The sequence below is a fragment of the Leguminivora glycinivorella genome, chromosome 25 (assembly GCF_023078275.1).
Source record: "Leguminivora glycinivorella isolate SPB_JAAS2020 chromosome 25, LegGlyc_1.1, whole genome shotgun sequence".
In the NCBI taxonomy this organism is placed as follows: Eukaryota; Metazoa; Arthropoda; class Insecta; order Lepidoptera; family Tortricidae; genus Leguminivora; species Leguminivora glycinivorella.
The window spans coordinates 6718321-6742965 of NC_062995.1; the positions used below are offsets into that span (position 1 = coordinate 6718321).

The 24645-nt window shown below is 39.2% G+C and overlaps 1 protein-coding gene across 1 annotated transcript in view; it reads left to right on the forward strand.

Annotated features, from left to right (window-relative positions):
• The window catches only part of LOC125239050, an 87775-nt gene extending 69055 nt beyond the window's left edge, over positions 1–18720 (forward strand). The window contains exons 28-39 of the mRNA XM_048146504.1: positions 1151–1222; positions 4785–4891; positions 5575–5700; positions 6881–7082; positions 8192–8310; positions 9228–9299; positions 10022–10108; positions 10979–11087; positions 11845–12788; positions 15150–15231; positions 16758–16862; positions 18229–18720. Coding sequence (XP_048002461.1) covers positions 1151–1222; positions 4785–4891; positions 5575–5700; positions 6881–7082; positions 8192–8310; positions 9228–9299; positions 10022–10108; positions 10979–11087; positions 11845–12788; positions 15150–15231; positions 16758–16855 — 2018 coding nt within the window. The 3' untranslated portion in view covers positions 16856–16862; positions 18229–18720. The remainder of the gene's footprint in view (positions 1–1150; positions 1223–4784; positions 4892–5574; positions 5701–6880; positions 7083–8191; positions 8311–9227; positions 9300–10021; positions 10109–10978; positions 11088–11844; positions 12789–15149; positions 15232–16757; positions 16863–18228) is intronic.
• The last annotated feature ends 5925 nt before the right edge of the window (positions 18721–24645 follow it).

Genomic DNA, 24645 nt, shown 5'->3' on the forward strand with positions numbered 1-24645 from the left:
AGATGGACCGACAGACGCAGAAGGCGTTCATCAGTAAGTCTCAAACACCAACAACAGTTACAACAACACCAGCAGCAACAACAGTTCGCCGCCGCACTGCTCGCCAACGACAAGATGGACCGACAGAAGCAGAAGGCGTTCATCAGTAAGTCTCAAACACCAACAACAGTTACAACAACAACACCAGCAGCAACAACAGTTCGCCGCCGCACTGCTCGCCAACGACAAGATAGACCGACAGAAGCAGAAGGCGTTCATCAGTAAGTCTCATCAAACAACAACAACAGTTACAACAACAACACCAGCTGCAACAACAGTTCGCCAACGACAAGATGGACCGACAGAAGCAGAAGGCGTTCATCAGTAAGTCAAACTAACTACAACCATATCTCGGACACTGGCGATCATATATGTATATGAAAGAGGCGCGTTTCTAGCACACATTCTAAGCTCGTGTAGGTGAACGCGTACCATGCTTAGTATGAGTGAGATATGACAGGTCGACTGTTCGCGCTTTTGACAGGCGGTAACTGTGAGGTAACGAAAAGGGGGTGGGCGGCACTTTCAGCGGGGAGAGGGAGTGGCCATACTGTACGATAGTACTCTTTATTGTACTGTGCTACAAGCGCTACAACTATTATTCGCTAGTGCTACCTACATTTAACGACTATGTTGAATGATAGTACTATTAGGGTAAAATTCAGGGGTCACCAAATACCGATATTGCCGATCTTGGAGCATCCTATTAATTGCTTAGCTATCCTGCATAGCGTACTGCGAAGGTCATCAAATCATCATTCGGCGTTAATATTTAAAAACTGGACATCTGAATATTTAATTGGCGACCCCTGAGTACGTAGCCGAATGCACAAACGCTCACGAAACGAAACTCTCGTAGATATCTATCTCTATCGCTCCTGCGCATTGGCGTGACAGAGTCAAATTACCTTTCGCGGCGTTTAGTTTTCGTTTCGCGTCGTAGAAATGCCATTCGGCCACGGGATCGTGATGAATGATACGTCATCTGGCCTTTTCGCTTCGCACTATTTGCAAGTGCGATAGGGACGGACTTATGCAATAAAGTTTATCCAACTAATGTGTTACGCTTGCTGGTATGATTATTGAAATAAATAGCGTTTGGATTACACAGACGCGGCCGGCGTACGTCGTCCGATGCCGGACGCGAGTCTGCAGCTCCATAACGCCGTCCGGCAAATCACCGGTAACCGCGCAACCCCAGTAGTTCGTGCTATCGATCTCAAACCCGTAGAGTCCTCAGTAGTTGGGCATTTTAACGAGAAAAATCCAAAAATTTTTTTTTTTAATAAGTAAATTCAAAGAGGATCGAGTATTAAAGAGAGTTACTGTCAAAGTAAAATGTGTAATCACGGTGCATAGACTGCCATCCCTTGACACAGGTTTGAAACTTTTGAACCCCAGTTTTGACAATTTGGCCCATATTCTTAGCTTGATATGTTTTAAAATGTCAAATATTAATATCAGCACCATTTAGCTGAGCGTACCCAAAAGGTGTAATGCCATCTAGGCCACCGTACCTTTTTCTGTATGGTACTGAGGTACGTTTTTTTCTTAGACTTTATCTGTCTATACGGAGTTATATATGTCTTTGGTAAATTTAATGTTTTTCCTACTCACAGTCACGAGCCCTTTCGATTCATCTTGGTGAAAAAAAAAAAAAAAAAGCGTCCCTAGTTTAGGGCCAGTTGCATCAACCACATTTGACAGCCACACACCGCCCACACAACCACGTTTATGGAACTTCCCATACAATAAAATTTAACAAATGCTTTAACGGTGACAGACGGTTTGGTGCAACCGGCCCTTAATTTTCAAAACTTTGTACAGCGGTTACAAAGTGGAAAGTAGGTATGCAAAAAAAAAACTTTGGTCTTCGGTCCCTTGTTTTTTATCTTACGTCGAAAGGGCTCTTGATTCTGAATAGAAAGAACATAAAATCAACTTTAGAAAAAAATATGTTGGTGATGGTTCTCGCGAAAATGCCCAGTTGGTGTTCACGTTTTTTTGTTAGCCCACTTTATTGTTGCTCCACTTTCCCGCCAATCCGGATTTAAATGCCTCCAGGACGTCGCTAAACGGAACGATTTCTTTTTTATTTCTTTAATAAAAAAACTGATCATTTACTGACATGTCTGCTTAGAGCAAAACATTTTACTTTGCTTTTATTTTTAAACTTAGTACGCTCCTGAGACCTTGAAAAATATTTTTTATATATTGCTAAATATTAATGGATGACTAGTACGGTTCTCAATTTAAGTTCTAAAGTTAATAAGAAAGTTTAAACTGTCAGGCAATCATGGTCGCGCGATAAATGATATAACATCTGACCATTCTGACCTTCCCTATCGCACTTACTAATAGTGCGATAGGGACGGCCTAATGTTTTATCATTTATCGCGCGACTATATTTGCCTGCCTGCTTTTATATCTCTGCTACACACTCGACGAGCGGCGTGGGAAGTAGGCAGAGGCATAGTGTGGCCGCGCTACTCGTCATGCCGCTCTTCATGCTCCTCGTCATGCCCACCGCTCCCTATTTTTCTTCTTGGCGGTTTCTTCAGTGTTGCCAGGTCCAATTTGAAAAAACCAGGAGACACATGTCCTAAAAATCAGGAGAAATCAGGAGACATAATAAATGTCTCCAAAGTCATAAATTGATAATATTATTCTTTTTTTAGTTTATTTTCACAATCATTTGTAACATCTACGTTAATTAATATTTTAAAAAATTATGGTCAAGCAAATCTTGTCATTTAAAAATTGATTCATAATAGACATAGACATAGACATTTTATTAATAATATTATAAATATTACACGTTCATCAATAAAATTATTTAACAGCAATTAAATTAAGATTATTACAATTTCAATACTATTACTATGACGTAATTAAGGCCTCCCTCACAGACTACTAAGAAGATAAATACTATGTAGAGATGTAGTGCGGAAAGCTTTTCCTTCGTGCTTTTACGGAAACATTCGTCTTTGTCATGCTAGTTCAGAGAGTCAGTACGTTTTGTACGTAAAAATACGAAGGAAAGTATTTTTTCACTACATCTGTATAGGCCTACTTGACTCTTTTTCAAAGTATTATTATATTATTAATTACTGTCTAATTAAACGAAAAAAAATAGTACCATATTTTATTACGACTTAAAAACCCGCAAAAATTATGTGACGTCACTCCATTGGCCAACACCGTTTTCGGAGTCCATAATTTAAAAAAAATATACACACATGTTTAATTAAAAATACGCAGTCATCACGCATTTTTAATGCCCGCAAGCTATAAATATTGATTTCTTAAGTCAAATACTACAGAAAACAATAACTTGATGTGCTAAATTCGATACGAGTCTAGTAGCCTATTATTACACTGCGATTTGCCGATTGCCGCAATACACTCACTTCGAGAAATTTGAATAGAATAGAATTTTAACACCATAATCGTGAACTCTAAGAAATTTCTCACAGAATCAGGAGATATTTGGGAAAATCAGGAGATCAGGAGATGCACCTTGAAATCAGGAGATCTCCTGATAAATCAGGAGATCTGGCAACACTGGGTTTCTTGTCGCGATTCAAAAGGCCGGCAACAACCTAGTGCGAAAATCGCGCGAGTAGGGCAGTGTTTGGCCGGGGAAGGGAACATCGCGGCAGCACGAGGAGCATAGTCTGGCAGAGGTCTTAGGTCTCAGGATATAAATGTTGTGTCACGTATAACCCTTGTGACTTTGTAGGTAAATTTTAATAAAGCACCTTATATCCTATAATATGTTTAACGTTGTTGTAGTAAATTTAGTAAATCACGTAAAATAGGAATCGATTATCGTTCAAAAATGCTTTTAAATGTTTGACTTGGCAGAAAACCAAGCGTTTGAAACTCTGATCAAATGTTGAAAAAAAAAATGCCTCGGGTAAAAATTAGTCACTTTATGTCCTTATTGTACAATCTACTATTTATTTCGAGAATAAATAAATAAATATTATAGGACATTCTTACACAGATTGACTGAGCACCACGGTAAGCTCAAGAAGGTTTGTATTGTGGGTACTCGGACAACGATATATATAATATACAAATACTTATATACATAAAAAACGTCCATGACTCAGGAACAAATATCTGTGCTCATCACACAAATAAATGCCCTTATTAGAACCCAGGACCGCGGCTCAGCGGGCAGGGTCACTACCGACTGCGCCAGACCGGTCGTCAAATACATCTGTTTTATCATTTTAGGCTTTAAACCTACGTTGTGTTAGATAACACACTCGCACGTATATAATAAAAAGCTTGACAAAGCTTCTGTGGCCCAAATTGCCAACATCCATTGCCAAAGCGTATTAAATTGTTTTCATCACACTCGCACGCTAAATGTGCTATTGCACGCAGGCGAAGCGTGAGTTATAGGAAAATCGTTCTCCCTAGGGAGTTCAGAAATTCCTAGTACTGTATTGAACTCTTGTTTACCTATTTGCATGTTTTTTATAATGCAAGTGTGATGAAAAACATTGTGTGTAACTCGGGAAGTATGAATATTACTAACTCGAGTCTTTAAATCGCTCCGGCAAGCCGTCGCGATTTAACTTACTCTCGTTAGTAATATTCAACTTCCTCCCCTTGTTGCACAATGTACTATTACATAACCCTAGCATAAGGCTGCCTTGGCACTAGAGATGCGATATTTGGATGTGTTTTGTATCAACCAATAGTCTTATAATATATATTTATTATTGCAGTGATGCACGCGCAGCCGCCGCCGCCGGCCGAGCCGCCGCGCAAGCAGACGTGGGAGCAGGCGCTCGCGCACATGAACCAGCTCGCCAAGGGCGGAGCCAAGGAGAAGGTACACTTCGTCACTACTTTACAAAAAACTTGTATCTTCGTCTGTCAATGAAAAGAAAATTGTAGTAAGTATGTATGGAATGCATATAGACTTACTGCGTTTTAACTTTGAGAAGCGGCGTGAGATACGAGATTTTTTCAAAGTAGTGACGACTTGTTTTCTAATTTTTCTATTACTAGCTTTTGCCCGCGGCTTCGCTCGCGTTCAATTCCAAAATTGCGGAATGCTCCATACAAACTCCCCCCCCCCATTTTAGAGAAGTTGGGGGTTAGAAACAGACAAAAAGTAGCCTATCTCACTCTCCATCCTTTCAACTATCTCCATTTAAAAAATCGCGTCAATCAATCGCGAAGCCGAATATTAATTTTATCAAAAAAAATGTTAGTAAACCCCTATTCATTTTTAAATACCTATCCAACAATATGTCACACGTTGGGGTTGGAATGAAAAAAAAAACCTTAACAAAACATTTTTTTCCACTTTGTCGGCGTGATTGATATATTAGTACCTAATTTCAGCTTTCTAGTGCTAACGGTCGCTGAGATTATCCGCGGACGGACGGACGGACGGACGGACGGACGGACAGACAGACAGGCGAAACTATAAGGGTTCCTAGTTGACTACGGAACCCTAAAAAGTACTTATTTTGCTCATTCAAACTTAATGATTTCTATCCATTGCAGAAGAAACAAAAAGAAGCGGAAAAACCAAAACCAGTGGAGGAGAAGAAAGAACCGCAGCGATCCCAGTCGCTCCCGGACAGCCAGCCGCTGTCCAAGAAGCAAAGGAAACTGCTCGCCAAGCAACAGGTCAGTAACGAGCTAACAATAGTCTAGGTGCTTTTATAGGTTAGGTAAACCTGGTTATAAAAGTAATGATCAATTTGAAACCCTAATTGCAGAGCTGCAGAGTTAGCTTAGCCTGACTTTACGTACGAATTGACTACCTGTCAACTAATCGAGAATGCTCGCCAAGCAACTCTCTGGCGCTTTTCTGTCCCTTTTTATGCGAGAGGAGGCAAACGAGCAGACAGGTCGCCTCATGGTAATGAAAAATGAAAATGGAATATTTATTTTTCAAGTAGGCATATTACAATGCGCATATGAACGTCAAATAAAGCTGCGCCGGCTCTAACCCTACGCCTCAGCCTCGAGAAGATTTCAGTCCCCCCTCAGTTGGGAGGGGGGTATCCACTATGGGACCGGCAAGAAACTCGGCGGGCCAAATAACAAGATAAAATTTAACATGCAAAAGTATTCATCAAAAAAAATATTAACAGACTAGGTAGGTATGTACTCTATGGACTAGGTAGGTACTCTATGGATAGTTGAAGTCTATGGTAAGCCCGAAACACCAGAAGAGTTGGAGGTGTGTTGCCTTTTTAGATGGGCATACGCTCATTTCTTGAAGGTTTGGAGGTCGTACCGAGAATAGGCTAGTTTCCAACTAGTCAAATCAGCTTCTATTTAAGAACTGTCAAAACGATTTGCTAATATGGAATTACTATGAAATACTGAGGAGTGACGTCACTGTCAATTCATTTACTTTATATCTTTCTCTTTGACTTATTAAATAGAAATTATGCTTAAACATAACTATTGTTCATATGTTTCTTCTAATTATGTGGTGCTTCATTTCGTGTACTGCATAAAATATGAAGCGCTTTGCTTCTTCTTTTCTTATGCGCATTGCCAAGGAGTGGAATTCCTTGCCGGCGGCTATATTTCCGAGCTCATATAACCCGGCAACCTTCAAATCAAGAGTGAACAGGCATCTTCTGGGCGAGCTCACTCCATCGTAGGCCACGTCTTTGCCTTTGGCTAGTCTGTGGCCAAGAGTAAGCCCATTTATAATAATAATTAAAAAAAGTGACCTTACTTTGTTGTGTTAGCCTCTGATTCGTTTAACTGTTTCTCAATGTGATCATTTCCTCATCATGAATCAAATGTGAATCACAATTTCAGACGAAAACTGCAATTTCCTTTCCAGGCTGAAGAAGAGGAGCGAAAGAGCCAGCAAGCGCTCCAGAAGCAAGAAGCGAAGAGTAAAAAAGACAAGGACAAAAAACCTGAGCCTCCCAAGCCCGAGCCCAAGAAGGCTAAGGAGAGTAAGAAACAGGAACCGGTTAAAAAGGAGGAGAAAAAAGATAAGAAGAAGGATAAAGGGAAGGAGAATAAACCGGAGAAGGCTGGTGAGTTTTTTAAGGCTTATATCTGCAATAGTATTTTCCCCTCACTAGCTGGGAAACACGTGTTTTGTCCTTTAATACCAGCGGGTAAAAACGCATTTTATCCACTAGTGGGTAAAGTAATTTGACCTTGAATAAAGTCAAATTAACTGCTTTAAAATTGATAAAAGTAGGTGAATCTAGTAATAAAGATGATTTACCACCTGTGGAACTACTGGAAGCAGTGATAAACGCATTTTTTGCGTTCTAGTTTCCTCGCTATAGTGAGGGGAAAAGTTTTGTGTTACACTCGGGTGCAAATGTATTTTACTTCTCGTGTGTTAAAAAACTCGCAAGTTCAGGATTCTATTCTCGAACCACTCGCTTCGCTCGTGGTTGAACTATAGAATCCTTTCACTTGCTCGTTTTTCAATTCCACACTCGGCGTTAAAATACAACTTTGCCCCCTTGTATAACAAATAACTATTTATGCAACTGGTGGCATAGAGCAATAAGTAAGGGAAGAGTTGTAATTCCATACATCAGTAAATGCGAGATATTTTAAGTGACATCTAGCGTCAATCACGCGTTAAATAGCGTAAATTATCATTATCAGTACCACTACTCGACACTAGGTGTCAACCGTGTTGCATCTCCCAAATGTAATATTAAAACAGTTTACAAATTATATTACAAGCAGAAGGAATTGAAAACAGAGTACTGATTAATACTATTGTAATATTAGCTAAAAATTGTTGCGCATTAAACTTTTTGTTCGTCGCGACATCTATTGACAAGTAGCAGTACTGATAATTTACGCTAGTTGACGCGTGATTAACGTGTGGATGACGCTAGATGTCACTACAAATAACTTGCTATTACTGATGTATGGAGTTACGAATCTTTCCTTACTTATTCCTCTATGTTCGAAGTGAGCCGAAAATTGTTAATAAAGACGCCACGGGTATTTTTTTGACTCAGTTAACACCGTTTCATACAGTGCTATTTCTACGACCATGCACTTACTTTTTTAATAGTTTTCTAGATTGACTTTCGTGAAATACACACTGTTTCACACGTAAAATTAACAAGTATTGTTAGCTCAAATGTATAATGCATCTGTCTCTTTCTAGCACCACAACCGGCGCCAACGGCGAAACAGACGAAGCAGAGTAAGAAAGAGAAGAAAGAACAAAAGGCGCAGGTTATCAACATCACCGCCGACACCACCATTGAAGTTGTCAGTAAAAAGGTATCCTTTACAGTTAGTCCGTTTTCACATTATCCGATCCGATATCGGATGTCGGAAGGATTTCAATGGAAAAAATCCAAGATGGCGTCTGTAATGTATGTGATATCGGTCCGACATCCGATATCGGATCGGATAATATGAAAGCGCACTTAATCAAAGCAAAACCATTTAACACATTCGCGGACACTGCTATATGTATACGCTACATATCTTCTTTGTCGTATCCTCATGGCTGAGGGACGTGACGAATGTGGACGCTCTTCACCAGTTGTCTCCACCGATCCTGGGCCCGGCGCATGCTAGCCTGCAAAGTGGTCTTTGTCACAGACGTTATTATGTCTGCCCAACGCGTGCCCATGCTTCCACTTCTTCGCTTCCTTGCCATGCGTCCCGTATTTATGCTACGTATGCACGCCTAGACTTTCGTTTCCTTTGGTCTATGACAGATGACGTCACTGCACACAGAATTAGATTTAGATAGAAGAAACGAGTTCATTTATTTGTATGGCGGCCGAGCGTGTCAGATTTTGTACTGAAGTTGTTACTTGCCTGTGATTTTAAATATGTATCAGGCCCTTGAGTGTTGATAAGTTTTATGTTGTTGCAATTAAATATCATGTAACGAGGCATTTTTAATGTTTTTGTTGACTTCAACTTAAAATTGACGCCCGAAAGCTGCAAGCTGCGATTAAAGACGGACAACTCAGTGGATTTCACTGAGTTCATTTGACACGCTAAGTAGATACGTTTGCTTGATCTATGGTTTATATGACATCTGTGTCACTGCATCTCTGCTCATGTCATTTTAAGCATCACTAAGTGTCAGTCTTAAAATTCATAATCATATAAATGGGCCCAAACACGTCCAGATCTGGTGAAATTCGAGATTTATTTTGAATAACACCCGCTATTTTTAGGGCACGTGTGGCGTCGAGCAGGAGGCGCCGGCGTCTTGCAGCATTATGGAGCAACTCAGCTGCGGTGTACAGGTGCGTCATTTTACATATATATTATACGGCGGCTATATTTCCGAGCTCATATAACCCGGCAACCTTCAAATCAAGAGTGAACAGGCATCTTCTGGGCGGGCTCACTCCATCGTAGGTCACGTCTTTGCCTTTGGCTAGTCTGTGACCAAGTGTAAGCCCATTTATAATAATTAAAAAATATATATATTCTGTACTATTTAGTTCCTTTATCTGCTGTTTACACCATAGAGAAATAAGTAAGGGTAGAGTTGTAACTCACATCTAGCGTCATCCACTCGTCAATCACGCGTCAACTAGCGTAAATTATCAGTACTGCTACTTGTCAATAGATGTCGCGACGAACAAAAAGTCTAATACATACATACATACACATACATACAGTCACGCCTGTATCCCATAAAGGCAGAGCACACGAAACTACCAAAGCTTCAGTGCCACTCCTGGCAAATAAGGAGTTGAACAAAAAGTCTAATGCTCAACAATTTATAGCTAATATTACAATAGTATTAATCAGTACTTGTTTTCAATTCCTTCTGCTTGTAATATAAGTTGTAAACAGTTAAAACTGTTTACAACTTATATTACAAGCAGAAGGAAAAAATCCAAAAATGCCAAAAATGTAATATTAAAATATTACATTTTTGGCAGACGCGACACTGTTGACACCTAGTGTGTGGTACTGATAATTTACGCTATTTTACGCGTGCTACAAATGTTTCCAGGTTTCTGATCTACGTCTACCGCCCGGAATTACGTTGACGAGGGTACAACCCAATGAGAAGAAGGAACCCGCTCCCATCAAGTCAGTTGTAAGTAGAAATAAGATGTTGTAAATTTAGTAGAAGTAAGCTCTTTCTTGTACAAAATACTCCTGTGGAAAGTTTCCTTTTTTTTTTCATAAACGTTCTGAAGATGATGCTGTAGGTTTTACCTATACCTATAATATGCAAATTTTTGTCCAGTTCAGAGGTTCGTACTAATGAGTTTTTCGGAACTTATGTGTGAAATGTCATTTGACATTTGCCAGTTGCCTTTCGGTGAAGGAAAAGATCATATGGCCTAGTAGTTACGCTTTGGTTTGAAAGATCAGACGGCAGTCGCTTTCATTAAACTAGTGTCTATGCCAAATCTTGGGATTGCTTGTCAAAGCTGACCTCAGGCTCTTACGATCCGTGGCGAATGCCGGATAACGCAAGGAGAATGATGCAAATGTTTGTTTAGTACGTTGCGTCACTAGTGACCAGTAATTCTTACATATCGTCACTACTTTTAAAAGAACTTGTATCTTCGTCTGTCATTGAAAAGAAAATTGTAGTAAGTATGTATGGAATGCATATAGACTTACTGCGTTTTAACTTTGAGGAACAGCGTGAGATACGAGATTTTTTAAAAGTAGTGTCGATATATTTATACTAACTTTTGCCCACGGCTTTACTCGCATTAAATTCGAAAATTGCGGAATGCTGCATACAAACTTTCACCCCTGATTTTACAGAAGTGTGGTGTTAGAAAGGGACAAAAGGTAGCTTATGTCACTCTTCATCCTTTCAACTATCTCCACGTAAAAAATCACGTCAATTCGTCGCTCCGTCTTGCCGTGAAAGACGGTCAAAGAAACAGACACACACACTTTCCCATTTATAATATTAGTATGTATGTAATGTATGATTGTGTCGCAGCCGCTGTGGAAGGCGCACGCGCTGGGCGCGGCGCCCACGCCCGTGGCGCGCCCGGCGCCCGTCATCAACGCCGACCCCGCCGCCATGATGTTCTCCACTGCGCATCCGGGTAACCTCACCGTTCAACATCTAATCTAATACTTTTAGGGCTGGTGAATTAACCACAGTTGACAGATTTCTATTTTACAAGTGCTAAGTACCAGGGGCCCATTTCTCTAAACTGGAAGTTACAAATTACAAACGAAAGTCTCTTTCCAACTTGTCATATTAGACATTGACTACCAATTGTAACTTGTACTTTCTGAAAAATGGGCCCCTGGGCGACTGAACTTCGTCCGGAGTTCTAATTGTTTATAAAGGAAGACGCATAAGAAACGTTAAAAAACGCGTTTCCAATTAAGCTAGATCGATTTTCAGCCCCGAAAACCCCAACAAATTTCAGCGCAATTCTGTTCTCGAGATCGCCGACATACATAAAGGGTGTATTTTGATAGCGGGTCAGTGAGGGCAGCTCCCAGATCCCGTACTGCTATGCGAAAACGGTTTTAAAAGACTTTCCTTTATGAAAATTGGCGTTTACAGATTTTGAAAAAAAAAAACATATAGGATGTGAGAAAAAGGTCGTTTTTTTTACGACTTACGGTAATGTACTAAAAGAAGGAAGACTTACGGTAATGTATTCGAAGGAAGGTCTCCTAAGACCGTTTTCGCTTAGCAACACGGGATCTGGTAGCTGCCCTCACTGACCCGCTATCAAAATACACCATGTATATGTAGAAACAAATAAATATACAAGAATTACTCGTTTAATGGTATTAGATATGCCCTTGAACTTCAATCCTATGTAATATTTTGTTTATTTACAGAACAACCAAAAACAATAATAATACCGGAGCCGGCACCGCAGCCCGGGCGCTCCAAAAAGGCAAAGAAGAAAGCCAAGAAGGCCGCCGCCGCCGCCGCCTCCGCGCCCAAACTCGACGCCACCAAGATGGTCACCCTGCGCAACCCCATGTTCCACCACACTCTACCACCCGCCACCGTCGCCAGCAAACCTGAGCTAAGGATACCGGACCCCATACCCATGCCTCCAGCCGCCGCCTGCCACGCCACCATCACTCCCACCTCCAACGGCATGTACACCATCCGCAACCCACTCATGTCCATGATGCACCAGCAGAGCCTCATGCAACCCCAACCCTACGCCCCCCCCTACAGCTACGTCAACCCCAACCCTTACACCCCGACGCAGACCGCTCCCAACCCCAACGCCTATGTCTTAGATCCTTCTAGAAACTCACCCAAGCAAGACGAGTTCCAAAATCGAATCATGAACTTAGCCTCCTTCACACAGAAGAACGACGAAGGTTACTCCCTATTCAAAACTAACGAAGACAATCAACAGAAGAATTTCTTAACACCGGAGTATTACATGGACAATCCGACTCCTAAACCTGTCGTCTCACCGAACCCTATTGGAACTAGACCGAATAACGATTCGAATCGATCTTTTGACTCCGACTCATCATTATTCACGAATACCGTCCGGCCTGAACCTATAGGGACTCCTTTAAAACAAGAGAATGACTACGCAGGGTTATACACTCCATTCGGGCAGGAAGACCGTAATGTCTTCAGAAACGCCCTATTCAATGATAAAAATGTACCAAGCTACGGTAGCTATGATGATAACAGTCAGATGGTGAATGGAGACCCGCTGCCGTACTTCCAGAGGTTGAGAGTCGGGTCGAAGCTGAACAACGAAGTTACGATACATCATGTTACGGAATCCAAGTTTTATAAGGGACAGGTGAGTTGAGTTATTGCTTACTAAAATTTCTAGTGCTTTAAGCCTCCGCCACACATAAAGCGTTTTGAGCTTATGCTTCCGCTAAACGCGGCCGGACGGCCGTAACGAGCGATTTTTCGTCTGCGAAAGCCGGTTCCGCGTTGATATATTTAGGGTGACTCTTATAGTGGTGATAGGGGTCCATATTGGCTCATATAAAATTATTTGTTATAAAATTATTGTTTATACCGATTTGTGCTCCGAATGATCATTTCTCATAATTTTACTTATCATAATTTTGTTTCATTATTATCAATAGTACTACTATCACTGTTCATAATAATCATTTAGTCGAAAATTTTTAATCATAAATTCTATACAAATATTTAATAACATTCATAATTTTGTGTTTAAGAGAATCAATCATCATAAAATTATTTAAAAAGTTTTGGGGAAGTTCTATGAAAAATTTGTGCCATTTATAGAAGCACGCTTGAAGCTTTTACAGTGACATATACAATTTACATTAAAAATTCGTTTCTGGTTCGCTCACGGTCAACCTAACACGCTCCTCCTCGCTACGCTCGTCGTCGCACCTAACTGGACTGTCACATGTGATGTCTGTTCTGTTAACAATAATATAACGATAAATTATGTTACTCGCAATCGTTATGATCAATAAGTATATAAACATAAACATGTAGTGTAGTATGACAACCCTAATGATATATAACTCTCATACAGAGTGACAACCCTATGCTCATGCAGCTGTGTGTTATGGATCATAGAGTTTTACGATGTAATTATAAATAATCATAAAGTTTATGGTATAATTAAAGTAATGATTATTGGTCATAAAATATACAATAAAATGTAATGTTAAAACAGATGGGAATGACTATTGACCGTGACCAGGATAGTATATAAGCACGATTTTTATTGAATAAAGAAAGAGTATTGACTCGACTTTTGAGTTATCATTACACCCGAAGCACCCCACACTTCAAACATTAGTATAAAACGTATTTATGATGAATGACATTATGAATATAAGTCATTCGAAGTTACGATAGTTATTAACATAAAATAGTTATAAATAATTATCGTTATAATGTAAAATTGTATGAGAAACATTTTCGGACTACCAATAATCTATTTAACAATTTTATATGAACTTTGGCGCACCCTGGTGATAGACTTACGAGCAAGTACGCGTACTTAAAGATTTCAAACCGGTTGGATCGTCGACGACTACGCGCGCTTTTAAAATACGCGTACTTACGGTGATACACAATCAAAAAAGGTCGTCGAGCCATGGTACGAGTACTTGCTCGTACGTCTATCACCCGCTTAAGAGAGTTATGAGCTTCGGAAAGTGAATCAAGGCACGACGGTCAAACTTTGCTATTGACAGAAATACAAAATTTGCTTGCTGTAAAACTTTCATGCAAAAACAAATGAACCTTATTATACACAATTTTGCATCAAATAACTTTCCAATTTTCTTATCAGTTTTTGGAAGGTAAAGAGAGTTTTAAAGCTCGTATGTGGCTGTCAAAAATTGACATAAAATAGTTGTGTGCGTGCGTAGCCGAATTCCCAAACGCTTCACGATTTGCTCACGATTCGTGAGCGTTTCGTGAAGCATTTGTGCATTTGGCTACGCACACTGCCGCATGTCCGTGCTCATGCGCGCACGTTTGCCTCGCCCGAGCAAATTTGTATGTACGGCAAGATGGCGGCCCTCAGTCAGCTGTTCAAAATAAGTTTTCGGACGTTTTCCTCGCGAGGCAGTGCGGCTGGCGTGGACCCAGCTAATAATCAAACGTCGGGATGAATTGTAAAATTAAATTCATTATACGCAATTTAATCCGTTTCCATAGTTTTATTTCATGAGTAACTGTCGCTACCGCGACCGTAGACAATATTTGATATAAATATTTAAAGTCCAACTCAATACATTAGGATCGCCTCGCAACGCTTTACATTAGGATCCTAATCAAACCATAGATTAAATATAAGAAGATCATACCATCCACATCATACACCACACATAGATGGCGCCACAAACAATGCCTTGTTGCCATGGATTATTTGTAGATTGGCGTTAAGTGTTACTTTCGATCCATAAATATGTCAAAAGTGACACTTAACGTCATCTACAAGTATAATCAAAAGCTACAAGACATTTTTTGTGGCGCCATCTATGTGTGGTGTAGTGTATGCGCGTTCTTAGGCGGTCGCATTTTAATGTATGGGATGGTATAATATTTTTATATTTAAATATGATCAAACACAGACGAAGGATTAAGAAAGTGGTGTAAATGTAAATATTGGTATGTATTTTTTGATTTGGTGTATTTATTTGATGTGTTATTGCAGGACGGTTGCGGTGCCGAAGTCCGGGATGAGTCGCTGTTCTCACGGCCGACGTGGCCCAGTGTGTACCCCCGACCACAGCCCGGTAAGTCAACCTAATATTAAAAGTTAACCCCCTATTCATAAACGATCACTAAGGCCCACTTGCACCGACCACTTAACTCAGGGTTAGTGGGTTGTCAACTGTCAAATTCCATATAAAATGGGGGGTTAAACCTCCATTCTCGTTGGTGCAAGTGGCCCTAAAGTTATCAAGCCGATAAAGCAGCAGTTCTCGAAAAGTCTGTACAAAAATGAAGGTGAAAGTTAAATTTGTTTTTATTATTCCTATATTGTTACCAAGATTATTTTGATGAATTGAGATTTTAGTAAGTTTTATTTCGTTATTAAGGTTCTCTAGTATCTATATTTTCTTAATTATAACAATAGGCTAGTTTCCTACACTTAAAATATTTTACGCAGTGCCCGAAATAAAACACCGCATAATTAGAATAAAGATATGGATAGTAGTTATGTTTAAGCATAATTTCTATTTAATAAGTCAAAGAGAAAGATATAAAGTAAATCTATTGACCGTGACGTCACTCCTCAGTATTTCATAGTAATTCCATATTAGCAAATCGTTTTGACAGTTTTTAAAAAGAAGCTGATTTGACTAGTAGGAAACTAGCCTGTTATAAACAGGAATGGAAGCTCATACCAAGTGTCCTGGGTACGTAGGTGAATGGCGTAAACGCTCACGAAACGAAACGCTACTAGATATCTATCTCTATCGCTTGTTCGTATTGGCGCGACAGAGCCAGACTAGCTTTCGCGGCGTTTCGTTTTCGTTTCGCGTTGGATAAATGCCATTCGGCTACGGGGCCTGAGCTCCTGACTCGACGCTCTATAGCGGGCACAAGGGCGAATCCGCCCCGTCGACCGAGCGTCCATTCAGGCTTCACACTAAGGGCCAGTTGCATCAACCACATTTGACAGACACATCGTCACGCAGCAGACGACTATGGAAGTTCCCATACAATAAAATTTAACGAACTCTTTAACAGTGACAGACAGTTAGGTGTAACCGGCCCTTAGTGGCTGAAGCCGCTACGAAAAGCTTGTCAGCCGGCCTATCATGCTTCCAATTTTATCATTTATCAACGTGGATAAAACACCTATCACTTTCACACTGACACACTTGCTAGAACGTTACGGATTCTTTATCCACGTCACAGAACTTAATTTAGATAGAAGAAACAAATTCATATATTTGTATAGGGGCCGAGCGTGTCAAATTTTGTACTGAAGTTGATTCTTGCCTGTAACTTTAAATATGTCTCAGGCTCTTGATTGTTCATAATTTTTGTGTTGTTGCAATTGAATATCACGTAACGAGGCATTTTTTATGTTTTGGTTGACTTCAACTTACAAAAATTGACGCCCGAAAGCTGCAAGCTGCGAGTAAAGACGGACAACTCAGTGGATTTCACTGAGTTCATTTGACACGCTAAGTAGATACGTTTGCTTGATCTATGGTTTATATGACATCTGTGATCCACGTCGATAAATTATTATAAAATTGCGAACATAATAGCCCTGCTGGAGATTTATAATGTATTGTGTTCGCAGTGGGCGTGTTGTCCCCGAGCTCGCTCCCCGGGCCGGGGGCGGCGGGGGCGGGGGGCGAGTCGCCGCCCGGCGGGCCCCCCCACGCGCGCCCCGTCTAGCTCACAAGTTAGTATACGTACAGATGTACCGCGAAAAGGTTTTCCTTCCTATTTTCCCGGAAACGTTCGTATTTGCATAGAGGAATAAGTAAGGGAAGAGTTGTAACTCCATACATCAGTAAATGCGAGTTATTTGTAGTGACATCTATCGTTATTCACTCGTCAATCACGCGCCACCTAGCGTAAATTATCAGTACTGCTACTCGACACTAGGTGCCGACACTATTGCGTCTGCCAAAAATGTAATATTAAAACAGTTTACACCTTATATTTTCAGCTGAAGTAATTGAAAGCAAAGTAGTGATTAATACTATTGTAATATTAGCTAAAAATTGTTGAGTAATAGACTTTTTGTTCGTAGTGACGTCTATTGACAAGTAGCAGTACTGATAATTTACGCTAGTTGGCGCGTGATTGACGAGTGAATGACGCTAGATGTCACTACAAATAACTCGCATTTACTGATGTATGGAGTTACAACTCTTCCCTTACTTATTCCTCTATGGTATTTGTCATACTAGTTCAATCAATGTCAGTACATCTAGTACAGAGAGTCCGAGACTGACTGAAATAGCATGACACGTTCGTACGTTTCCGTAACAATACGAAGGCAAATCTTTTCGAACTACATCTGTAATGGTACTCCCACACTTGACTGTTATAAATCTTATACAATTTAACACAGACTTTACCGTATTTCTTTTTTATTCACGATGTAACACGAGGGAACCGAAACATTTTACGCATTTCTGAGGGCAAAATAAGGCCTGATTTAGACGGCGTGCGAACTCGCATTTTAGTTACATTGCGGGCCGTTGAGGGTACATACAATTTTGCACAGCCATCAAATACCGCAATGTAATAAAACTCGTATACGAGTTCTCGTACCGTCTAAATAGGCCTTAAAAAATAAAAATTTACATGACGTCGAACGAATTTCGCAAAAAAAAATTTTTCTCATTTTTTACTTTTTTTTTAATGTATTTTAACATAAAAAATAAATGCTATTGGTAAAACTGACACTTCAAATAGTAGGTATTTACAATATTTTATCTAAAAAAAATATTTTTTTTCAATGAGTTACTAGTTCTTTTTTGACATCTATCAACGAAGACAGTTAAATTATGTCCAATAACGGCATCATCGCCATCTAAATAGCGTTTTGTTCTGAGAAATAATAAGTAATTGGTGTTTTTTTTAATGCTTATAACTCAGAAGATAAGCGAAATCCGGAAATATTTATATAACATTTTAGTCTTCTAATATACCTGACAACGAAGCATTATATAAGAAAAAAACATATAAAAATTACACTGTCTCCAGTTTTATACGAACACTTGTTAAAAATGACTTAAACATTTCTTTATTTACAGAATCCCACCGAAATGAACCACAAACCGAAGAGCACAACAAATCCACAATCTTCCAGCTAAACCATTATTCAAAATAATTATTTAGTACCTAATAGATTTGGGCTGGTTTTAGTCACGCGGACCGATCCGCACGACCAATTTATATGAAAACTAGCTTTTGTCCGCGGCTTCGCTCGCGTTAGAAAGAGACAAAATGTAGCCTATGTCACTCTGCATCCCTTCAACTGTCTCCACTAAAAAAATCACGCCAATTCGCCGCTCTGTTTTGCCGTGAAAGACGGACAAACAAACAGACACACACACTTTCTCTTTTATAATATTAGTATGGATGATGTTGTCGGACCCGCCCGTACTCTAAAAAGCTCCTGAACTTAATACATAATATCTGGGCAACCGAGCTTCGCTCGGTTCTGTTTCGTATCCTTGACATGTGTCGCCATCTAGTTCAAAAATGAATAGTACCTACATCGAGCGAAAGAATTCTCAGCCTTAACAACACAACTACTCCACACGAGATGGCGCGCATTTCGCCACAAAAACTCAAATAGTGTATTTTCTATTCGTTTTAGCCTTGACCTGTGTCGCCATCTAGTGTTTGCAATAAATAGTACTTACATCGACCGAAAGAATTCTGTCTTAACAGTACAACTACTGCACACGAGATGGCGCGCGAAGAAAAACGCATGAAAACTCGAAAATTCGCGTTTTCCGGGACCTAAGGATAAGTTAGACCGATTTTTCACCCCCAAAAACCCCCACATAACAAATTTCTGCGAAATCGTTAGAGCGGTTTCCGAGATCGTCAGTGTAAATAAATATATATATAAATAAATAAATAAATAAATATACAAGAATTGCTCGTTTAAAAGTATAAGATTAGTCCGCGCGGTCGGTCCGCGTGACACTAAAACCAGCTTTGAATAAGTTTAATTTTATTAAATACACATTAAAATTGTGAAATGTACGAGTCATACTAAGTGCTGAAATGAGGATACACTATAATAATACTCCACCCATCAATACGGCCATTTTCAGAATGTGAAACCCCCCCCAATTAGCAAAAGTTGTTAAAAAAATTAACTCACTGTCAGTTTCGTGACGATAATTATTAAGCATAAATTTTTTATTAAAATATTGTTTTTGTGTTAATAACATAAACTTTAAGCGATAATCTACATTCAGAATGTGAAAAAAGTAAATTTTTAGACAGATTTTAAGCTTAATTTGTCGTCACAAAACTGATAGTGGTAATTTTTGTTAACAACTTTCGTTAATTGGGGTGTCCCAAATTTTGAAAAAGCCCATACACTATTTCACTTCAATAATACTTATATTTTTGTCCGGTCTGGCCTAGCAGAGAGCGACTAGGCCTGTGAAGTTGATGGTCCTGGGTTCGAATCTCGCTGCTTAAAATTACTGTGCCGTTTAGTATGTCCTATATTATATTTATTTATAACAAAAATTAAGTGCTATATGACAAACTAAAATTCTTTTGATATCCAGTAAAACTTGATCCAAATCTTAGTTTAGTATGATTCCTACATGACTATAAAAACTTTGACATGTATACATTATTTAATTATTGCATTATAAATATTTATTAAATTGGATATGACATTGAGATCCCAATATGACGCTAGATATAATTGACATGTAAGTTGACGACTTATAAATTCACTTTAACAATACATAGCCCTTTGACTGGATCTATAAAAAATACCTCATTGAATTGGTATATTTTCAGATACCATTCGTAATGTAGCGATGTGTTATTGCCATACATTTCTGCCACTACGCGCAGCAGTCAAAGAGTTAAAAAACATTGACTAAACGGCGAGTTGCATCACGGACCTACTACTGACAAACTTATGTTCAAGTAAACACATTCACTGCCAGGAACCCGCGTGGTGGGCGCTAGTGAACTTTACTCAGATCTCAACCCGCTAGGCGGGTGGTTGCTATACAAGATAACGATCGGAGTTTTTGAAGTAGCGCGTAATTTTTTGTCTTGCAGTGAATGTGTTTCACTGTCCCGCTCTGAAGGGAACCTTACGTCTGGGGGGTTACCATGACGTGCTAAAGCCGTTCAGTTTAGGCTGAGAGAGAGGGACGGAGCTATGTAACTGCTATAGCTGTGTCCCTTTCTCTCAACCTAAACTGAACGGCTTTAGTACGTCATGGTAACCCCCCTGATACGTGATGGAACTGGCTTTCAGTATACAGCATGCCAAAAAAGAGTAGAAAATAATGGCGCTACCGCCTATGTGAACCGCTTTGCATGTGGTAACTATTTTGACACTTCTTTATGAGAAAAGTAAGTGTTGGTATGATAAAAAAAGTAGTTCCATTTCTACTTTTTTTTTTGCCAAGCTGTAGTATAATGAATTGTGAAGAAAATGAAAAACATCCTAAAATTGTCAGCTTTTGTGCCTTATAACACGAATGCACTTTTATATTACTTTTACAACGATGTTCTATGTTCGCATTATATTGCTCGCTCGATAGAGACTTAAACTATATGTAAGGTACAGTGGGGCAAATCTCGACTGGGAGGCAAATCAATTCAATTCAAGCATAGTTTGCTTTTGATAAAATAAGAATATCTGCAAAGTCGATGAGTATGCGCCCAAAAACAGATGCGCAGTTTCTTACTAACCCATACACTGGATTTGTGCGACAAAAAAGTCGCCGAGCGACTTTGTCGCCCGTGAGCGCATACCCTAAGAATATCCTGTGAAAACCGCTACTAAGAAAATGTATGTACGTATAAGCTTTATTGTACATACAGGAAACAAAAGAGACACAAGAGTCAGTAATATACAATATAGGCGGACTTATCCCTTAATGGGATCTCTTCCAGTCAACCTTGTGAAAAAAAGAGATAACTCATTCCTTATTGACAACGCATGGAATAAATACGTGGTGCGTAGAATTATTTCGCTTGATTATAGATTTGCAATAATGGCGAAATATAAGTCTGATTTGTAATTTGTACAGGATAAGACTTAGAGCTGCAATTTATAAGAACTCGCCTTTTTGTGTGACAAAAGGTGTAAAATCCAATTGATATTTCGAAAGCTAGAATCTAAATATCACGTACTACGGCGGGCGGTCTGCTGGTAATGACGTTAGCCGCGTAAGCTGAAGACCCGGTTTCGATGCCCGGCTCGGCCACCAGTGGGCCTTGTCGTTTCTTTCGTGTATGATATCTATTTCAATTTATACTTTATTTTGTATTGAAACATAACTAAAGGAATGATACTACAGGTGCGAGCAAGGGTCTATATGCTACGATAATCTTGTCAGCTCTAAGTCTTAGAGCGGTTCACATTATTCGATCCGTTATAGGAAGTATTTCAAAGGAAACAATCAAAGATTGCGTCCTTAATATATAGGATACTAGCGACCCGCCCCGGCTTCGCACGGGTACTATACCTACATGTAAACCTTCCTCTGGAATCACACTATCTATTAAAAAAAACCGCATCAAAATCAGTTGCGTACTTTTAAAGATTTAAGCATACATAGGGACATAGGGACAGAGAAAGCGACTTTGTTTTATACTATGTAGTGATGGGTCCTAGATCCGATATCGGATCGGATAATGTGAAAACGCACTTACCCCTGTACCGGGCCTCTGGCCCAAACCCCGATGATGTCTGACGAAGTTTGTAAGGAACTAATAAGAGTATTATAACCGACCGCAGGTTGTATGTAAACGATAAGTGAAATGTATATTATAGATGAATCTGGTGTTTTATTTTATTTCTTCCTTTCTAGAGGCAACTGATCCCAGCAGGCCTTGCACATGATGGCCGCGGGAGTATGTCGCCGCGACATAGACTACCTGTCCTTATGTCATTAATACAATTAGACAAAGACGTGTCATCTATCTCGCGGCGACATACTCCCGCGGCCATCATGTGCTAGGCCTACTGATGATTGAGTATATAGTATTAAATTCAGTGTACGTCAACCAAAAATGCAATATCTAAAAGTTGCATTTGATTCCTAGGCCACTGTAGAACCTTTTCACAGTAAGCGTCGAAGTGACTTCTGAGCAGTTCCCGTCAACTTTGTACATAGCCGCGTCAGCAAATTTTAATTGATCCTATTTTTTACCAACATTTAGTAATATAAGTCGACTTTCGTAAGACATATATAGGATAATTGTTATAATTAAGAAAATATAGATACTGGAGAACCTTAATGACGAAATAAAACTTACTAAAATTTCAATTCATTAAAAAAAACTTGGTAACAAAATAGGAATAATAAAAACAAATTTAACTTTTTCCTTAATTTTTGTACAAACTTTTCGAGAACTGCTGTTCTAATGACAAATACAGCAGGGAGTCAATAAGACAGGGTTCTAGAGTGGCATAGGATTCTAATTTGTTGACTGTACATAGTGCAACTCGGGGCGGAAGTTGAATATTGTAAGTTTCCAATATTTTTACGCTCCGAGTACACACATTGTTTTTCACCACATTTGTATATATAGAAATACTAGCTTTAGCCCGCCGTTAATTCGATAATCGTGCAATGCTCCATACAAATTCCCACCCCCCATTATAGAGAAGTGGGGGTTTAGAAAGAGACACAAACAGTAGCCTATATCACTTTCCTTCACTTGAACTATCTCCACTAAAAAATCACGTCAAGTCATCGCTCCGTCTTGCCGTGAAAGACGGACAAACAAACAGACACACACACTTTCCGTTTTATAAAATGGATGGATGTAAAAACGAAAAAAAGCTAAATACAGTACTAGAAATTTCGTAACTCCCTAGGCTAAACGATTTTTCTAGAACTCCCGATTCGCCTGCGTGTAATAGCACATTTAGTGTGCGAGTGTGATGAAAAATAATAAGGTTCCATGAATAAGTTTTAAAACTACATTTTCTCTAATTTTTCACTGGGAAAAAAGAAAAGAACGTTTAAAATTAAATTTGTTTTATTTCTTATATCTAAGGCTGTAAAAGCTCTTTGAATACAGAAAAAAAATACAGCAATTAAAAAATAACGATTTAGACTAGGTTCCTTTATTAGGCATTTACACTTTACACTTTAACTACCTGTCCGGGAAATGTGAGCGTCAGAATGGCGGGTGTACATCAAGCAATCCTGGTGTGGTATACGCCAGGAGTTAGTGCTAGCAATGTGCCAAATGTGCGCCAAAATTCGAGCAATGTGCTCTTTGAACTCCAGAGATATTTAAGAAATTAATGACACCCGCCATTCTGACGTCAGGTTGGCGGGTGCACTTCCAGTTCTAGCTAATGGCTGCCTACTCAAGGGTGAAAGTACTGCCTAAGGTTAGTGCTCGCAATGTGCTTCCACATGTATGAAACACAAACTAATTCAGAGAGCCGTTGAAGAGTAATATGGGATTGAATAAATATATCTATAAGTATCACTTTTTTGTGAAAAGCGCCTGCATGTTAACCCTTAAATGCATGATTTTTTCTTTTAACGAGATATTAATATATGTGATAGATAATGGTTTTCTGACTCTCGGAAAAATAATAAAAAAAATATTTAAGATCGATTTTTATACTAAATCAGTGTTAGAAGTTAAATAGGCCAAATCATATTTATATAAAAATATCGTAATTGGTAAGTTTTATTTAAAAAAAAATACTACTATGAAAAAGGTACACTATTTGTGAAACCTTTATGATAAAATGTTTAAGCATAAACTAATTACTAACTCCGAAAAAAAACAGTCTAAATGACATACTAAAAATCGCCATCGTCCTGTTTTTTCACACTTTTCCGCCATTTCATCGTAATCCTTAAATAATAAATAGTAAATCATTATATTATTTAATTTATTTAATTGTATATTAAATAATAATAAATAATGAATAATAATTAAGCAATACATGTGATTTTGGATAGCTACATATCGAGCCACGGGCCATCAAATATATGATGCATATATACATCACCATGCATTTAAGGGTTAATTCTGCATTGCAGGCAATGAACATTGCTATTTTATTTCAGCAGGCGTTATAGATATATTTATTCAATCCCATATTACTCTTCAACAGCTCTCTGAATTAGTGTGTGTTTCATACATGTGGAAGCACATTGCGAGCACTAACCTTAGGCAGTACTTTCACCCTTGAGTAGGCAGCCATTAGCTAGAACTGGAAGTGCACCCGCCAACCTGACGTCAGAATGGCGGGTGTCATTAATTTCTTAAATATCTCTGGAGTTCAAAGAGCACATTGCTCGAATTTTGGCGCACATTTGGCACATTGCTAGCACTAACTCCTGACGTATACCACACCACGATTGCTTGATGTACACCCGCCATTCTGACGCTCACGGGGAAATAATTCGTGTATAAGCGAATTTTGGCATAGTTGTAGAGAATGGTGTCTTAATTCACATACTCAAAGTACT